The 6,442-nt window shown below is 42.9% G+C and overlaps 1 protein-coding gene across 1 annotated transcript; it reads right to left on the bottom strand.

The window, feature by feature from the left end:
* Window positions 1-691: 691 nt before the first annotated feature.
* Window positions 692-6,030, bottom strand: LOC107663192 (zinc fingers and homeoboxes protein 2-like). Its single transcript, XM_016453361.1, has 2 exons — window positions 3,503-6,030; window positions 692-2,135 (listed from the first exon to the last, which is right to left on the bottom strand). Exon 1 carries the CDS (start codon window positions 5,928-5,930, stop codon window positions 3,513-3,515), a length of 2,418 nt encoding a protein of 805 aa, XP_016308847.1. The 5' UTR covers window positions 5,931-6,030; the 3' UTR covers window positions 692-2,135; window positions 3,503-3,512.
* Window positions 6,031-6,442: the final 412 nt, after the last annotated feature.

The following is a 6,442-nucleotide window of genomic DNA, read 5'->3' on the forward strand; positions in this document are numbered from 1 at the left end:
ACACTCTCACACTGACACTCTCTCACACACACACACACACACACTCACACACACGCACACTCACACACACGCACACTCTCACACTCACACTCTCTCACACACACACTCACACAGGTTTTGTGTTTCTTATTGGAACTGATTAATCATATGCAATATTTTGACAATATTACGTTTTTAAAAAATGTAAAACATTATTTGTAGATAATATCGACAGTATTCAGTTTTTTTATGAAATGGCATTATTTGTGGATAATTTGGGCAATATTCTGTTTTTGAGTGGAAACAACTGTGCTAATTAAAAGAAAACAAAGAAAGAAAAGAAAGTTGATGAGATTAAATGCAATATTAGTTTTTTTCAGCTGCTTACACACAAAATCTTCTCGTCACACAGGTTCTGAAAGCTGACACTCAAACAGCAGAAGCACACACCGAATCTGCAAAACCATACACTAATTCTCAGCCTTGACTCAGTTTTCAATTTCATAAAACACTTTCTGCAAAACACGACACACAATTTTCTGCGTAACACACAAAAATCTAACAGGAATTAATATTATGGCAAAGCTGTTTGCAAATGTTTGCTTTTGAGATGTGTTTGTGATATTTTGAATGCAGTGCTTCATTTTGCACGAGATGTGAGGCATTTTGCATTTTGTGTGCAATTCTTGGATTTGAGTGTAAAGTTTTGAAAAAAAAAAAAGAGGCAAAGTTTTGAAAACGTGTGTAAGCAGTTGAAAAAAACTAAGTAATAATACAGCATAATGAGAAATTTACAAGCAACTTTCTGTAGGCAGGTCATTTCTGACTGAGAACACCGCAAGTAAAAAAAAGTACAAAAATTATCACAAATTTTGGGTTAGTTGTTATACCCTGTGTGAGCAGAGTCAGCAAGTTTTAGTCCAATATGATGACATTACCTAGCATTTTCAGGAAAAAGAAAATCCTCTCCAGATGAAGATGAAAACAAGCTCACCTTCCAGCGTTCCTCATCCTCGACCCAGCGGTTGTGTTTCTCTCTGAACGAAGCACATCAGGTCAAAATACCAGTTTCTCACCACAGAGAAGTTGATTTTCACATTAAACCAAACTGAGCTGAAGTACTACACTACCCACAATCCTCCAGAATCTGACCTCTCTGAAGAACAGATCATGCGTTTGTCCAACATTATGAAACACACATTACATAATCCTCTGTATTTGTGATGTAACGTGTGAAATCCCAGTTCCGTCTCAGTCGTGACCCAAAACTGCCTAAAAGCAAAAACAATCAGCAGGAAGGATTAAAGTGTTAGTTCACTCGACTTCTAAATGTGGGGAATGTTTACGCCACAGCACACAGTAATGAGAAATATCACAAAGTCTGTGCGTGTGTTGGGTGTTTTTGGCCTCGAGACGTCTGCGAGACATTTCCGTCATTCAGATTCATCATGATCTGCTATTACGAGACTGAAGTGAATCTATGGAACAAAACGAAGGGAAACAAGCTTCATATGGCCTATCATACAGCAATGGCATCTCAAACAAACAGCATAAATCTGGCTGCGTTTTATTGGATTCCAGCGGCGGTCTGTGTGTGAAGAGAGTGTGAGCGTTTCAGACAGATGCAGATACAGCAGAGAAACAGTTCATTACAAGCGAGCGTTTGTGTGTGTAGATTGCAAACAAACCAGCTTAAACATCAGCACTGATGTGTGTGTTCACCAGCAGAAGAGAGAATCATGACTCCATCTGTGAGTGTAATCAACAGTGTGTTCTGTCAATAAAGAATCCCGTCTGTATAGAAGAATCATATTATGGGCTGTCGCAGGTCATGTGTCCAGAGAAGCTTCCTGGCATCTCCTTCCACAGACGGTTAGGAAATGTCCACTAAAAAACAGCCAAAACTTGTTCCCATTATAAAATGTAACAAAATATGCCATTAAAATGTACAGATCTGCAGCATATCTGCAGTAAAGGTACGTTTGCAGGTACAGATGCGCAGCGACTCCAGCACACACACACGTTTCCTCAGTGCGTTTGAAACATACACACAACATTACAACAACATTCCCACAATGCTCCAGTCTGACGCCTTTGTGCCACGCAGAAGTGACATCAGTGGTTCCTAAAGCGCTTCGATGAGCGCCGCTTCTCACCTGAGGAGGGAAAATCACAAACAGCTCAGGAGACAAATCCACTGAATATGTGAACATTTAATATCAGCTGTCACACACATTTCATCGGAAAGTGAATTCATGCTTTAAAATTCATTCAAATATTACATGATATTCAGATATCATAATTACATCTCACACTGAAGATTGACCTCCGGTCATTGTTTTCCATTAATATTATTGTTTTATTTAGAAGAACGATACAGATTCAATGCTAGATTCAAGATTCAAGTTAAGCCCCATCCGCCTCATTTGGGAAATAATGTTGACTACCATAATTTAAACACTGTTTCCAAAATATAGCCTAATAAGACTGAAGCATTATATAAAATCACTTGCTCTCCTAGTGTGTGTAAAGTTACACTGTGATCTTTGAGTCTGTCCTGACCATGTACAGTAACAGGTAAAACTCTAGCATGATACTTGGCAGTAACTCTTGTGTACTCATTACATGTCGTACCAAACCTGTACGACTTTCTTCAGTGGAACGAAAAAGAACATTGGGAACCAAACAACACTGACTTTCACTATGGACCAAAAACTGAGACATTTCTCAAACTATCCACTACTAGTCTGCGCAGTAGGGATGCAATGGTTCAAGTTACTCACGGTTCACGGTTTTAGAGTCACAGTTTCGGTACGGTTCAATATGTGCTATTTTTAGGGGATAAGGACTATATTTACAAATAAAAATAAAGAAAATAAGAACAAATAATCTAATTACAATCATCAGCACAAATAGATACAATAGAGCAAAGATACAAATAAAATAAACGGTGATTTTCAGTTTTTTTTAGGTAGGTCTAATATTTTTTAGGTACAGAAATTGAATAAAGTAATCAAATGTGAAATAACATTGCATATTTGAATGTATAAATTAAAGATGAATCCTAATGAAGCTTAAAACAAGAGCAGTGAGTGATTTCCTTGTTTTTGCGGTTTGATTAACATTAAAAAAGTGCTGTCACTTTAAGACAATGCACGGATACAGTACGTTCAACCGACTATATCTGCACTAATTACAAACTTACTAGAAAAACCAACCTTATTAGAAAAACCAACACTTGAACATACATTAGTGTGATAAAAATTACCTAAAATGATGAAAACCATCTTTGGGAAAAATGTATTTGAAGTGTAATTTGATTTTTTAGTTCGGCTTAATTCCTATTCGTTTATGGAGAGCGGGGGATTTATGGCCTATACTGCAGCCAGCCACCAGATGGCGATTTAAATGTTTTGGCTTCACTTTTCATGACGTGCAAGGCACTATTTTTAACATGACTTAGGTTTCAGAGTTTTTGCCACAACAGCATGTGCAACACCGTTCTGTTCATCCTTAAACGTACCTTCCATCTTCTAATCTGTGTCTGAGAACAGCTCACATGTGTTCCCTCCACAGTCCTCTCTGCCCTCACCAATCCGCTCCCCGTTGCTCCCCGTGTTGCCAAACCAGTTTTCGATCTCTGGGCTGCTGGGTTTGGTGTTCTCTTCTCTCAGCGGTCGTTTTGTTGCGATGTTCTGCTCTCCAAACATCTCTTTCCGGTCTAGGACACGGCCCTGCTGAGGTAGCCGACTGTCTCTGAACCAGCGGACAAGTTCTGTGCGAGCCAACCGCGCCTGCATCTCCAGATGCCTGAACTCTATGGGCGAAGGCCATCGGTTCTGGACAAAGACATTTTTGAGAAGGTTCGCAGACTTGCTGACTTGAGGCACGGGGCTGAAGGAAAGGTTGCCAGAACGTCTCTGAGCTCCATTGAGGAGAGTCTGCTGGGACTCCCGTTTAGAGCCCATGGAGTTCAGCAGGGCTTGTTCCAAATCATCTCGAAGTGCTCTGCGCTCCAAGAACCAGCTTTCGATTTCCTCTCTGGCCATTCTAGTGGTGATCACGAGCTGTTCGACCTCATTATAGGACGGGAAACTGTTCCTCTGAAAACTCTCCTCTAGAAGCTTCATTTGTCCAGGACTCTTGTCCTTCACTCTCTCTAGCAGAGGAAACTGAGTGGGAACTGAACGCTCCCTCAGAGCAAATTCAACACGTGAGTTCAGGGAATCATTCTGGGAATTTGTAGTTTGATCGAAATACCAATGCTTAGCATCCCCATGGCGCATTTCTTTGCCATTCTGACTACTGAAGCCTGTGAATGCTGGAGCAGCTGATGGCTCTATAGACTCACACTGAAGGACTGGTGTCGGGGACGAGGACAGAGGCACGGCCGATGGAGTCTGCATGATCATTGGCTTACTCTCTTGTGGGGTCGCCACAGCTGGTGCCAAGGGCATGGTTACACCATTACCAAACTTGTTTTTAGCAACAAACGAAGAGGTTGAAGTATGATTGCTCATTTGCTGATCAATTACAGATCTTTTGAGATTGGTGGACACTATGGGTGACAAAGGGAGTCTTTCTTTGGGCAGCTCTGAAGGAAATGCCACAGGAATCTTCTCTTTAGATTGAGCCATTGGGGGTTTCCCTTTAGGTGGGACAAAATGTGCAGCAACAGGTCTCTTCATGTCTGAGGCCACCAAAGAATCAGGGCTAGATGTTCTAGTCTCTGAAAGCCCAGGAGAAGAAGCGATAGCAAGTCTGTCTGGAGGTGGAGCTGGTGGAGGGGGCATGCACAGACTCTCTTTGGGGTCTCCGGTTGGGCGTTTGACTTCTGAAGCCAGGAGTGGAGTTCCTAAAGTGCGCTTAAGCGTCTGTGCCTGACGGACTGCTGTAGCAATGCCAGGCGTACAAGTAGTAGGCGATCTATCAGTTGTGATGTTTGATGCAAGGCTGGTCTGCCCAAATCCATGACAAGTAGCTTGACAAGGGTTGAGTGGTTCTCCAAATGGTGCAGGCCAAATTTTACAGATCTGGTGTGCAGGTGCTATGCTGCCATTGAACATCTTCTTACGGGCTTCTTCCACTTCTTCAGGGGACCAGGTGATGCCCTGCTTCAGTCGCTGAGTGGTGAACCATACCTTGATCTGGTCCTCAGGGTGCCTGGAAGCAGCAGTGAGCCAGGAGAGCTCTGCGTGGGTCGGATATGGGAATTGGCTAAACGATGTGATCAGGCTGACATTGCTGTCCAATATGGGGTTGTACTTGGTGGTGTGAATAGGAACTGCGATTGTTGGAGAGGTGCTGAGATTGGGGGGTCTCTGTAGCAGAGGCGTTACGTGACTCGTAGGCTCCGGAATAATGATTGTACCATTTACCCTCACAGCTCTGATCTCATCCTTCAGCACTGGACTGTCCAGCTCCTTCTCCACATCCAGTCCTTTCTCCAAAATGCTGCTGTTTTCCATTGGTGTCTTTCCAGTTTCTTCATCTTCTTGATTGCTGGAGTCTACAAACAGTCCGGAGTCGTATATGATGTCTGGAAGGTATCCTTCATTCTCACTCTCAATGGTTTGCTCCAAGATACTTTGGCTATCCAGTTTGATATGCCTGACCTTAAAACGGCTCTCACCGGGGTGTTGAACTTTATTATGACATGAGAGGGAGTCAGACTTGTTGGTACTGAAATTGCAGATGGTACAAAGGTAGAGTGTACTGACTGGACCTTCAGACTTATGATATCTAAAGTTCTGCTCTGATGCAGAACCCCCCTCGGACTGCTCCTCTTCCTTATCATTCAGTGATGTGCAGTTTTCGTCTGCTGTGAGCGGCACAGGTGAATATCTGCCCAACACGGTCTTTGCTAAAACATCCGTTTCCACGGAGTCTTCTGCAGTGAAGCTGGTTGCACGGAGCACACAGGGGTTGGACGACTTCCTTCGGCTTGACATGATGAGTATGGTGACGGTGGCAGGGATGGTCTGGTGAGGGAGTTTAATGGGGAAAAGGGGGATAGGAGTGAAGACCCAGCATTTGGGCAGATGGCATAAGATGCTCCCTCAGACAGGGAGCTTCAGCGGCGAAACAGGGTGTCATGGAGGCTCGTCACACAGAGCTCACCTGCACAGATACAGAAAGACTTTATTAGACTTTAACAGACTGAGGTCAGTGACACCAGTCAGATCCTGTAACTGCTAGAGCACGGCACAAGCAATCCCAGTGCTGGGGGTCTGATTCCCATGGAACACACCTTCTGAGTAAATCTTTACCCTGAATGCACCGTAAGTGGCTTTAGATGAAAGTTTCTGCCAATTGCATAATGCACCTGTTTTTTTTGTTTTGAAATAAGAGTACTCTTGACTATGTAAATATACTGTAACTTTTCATGACAGAAAGTTCCCCTCGATTAATTATAACTGATTATACGGGATGGGCATCCCGTGGTAACTAGGAATTACACAAG

This window comes from Sinocyclocheilus anshuiensis, unplaced genomic scaffold, assembly GCF_001515605.1.
Source record: "Sinocyclocheilus anshuiensis isolate Anshui unplaced genomic scaffold, SAMN03320099.WGS_v1.1 scaffold2125, whole genome shotgun sequence".
Taxonomy (NCBI): domain Eukaryota; kingdom Metazoa; phylum Chordata; class Actinopteri; order Cypriniformes; family Cyprinidae; genus Sinocyclocheilus; species Sinocyclocheilus anshuiensis.

Coding starts and splice junctions, on each gene's coding strand:
- LOC107663192 (XM_016453361.1), bottom strand. CDS start 5,930: ATGTCAAGCCGAAGGAAGTCGTCCAACCCCTGTGTGCTCCGTGCAACC.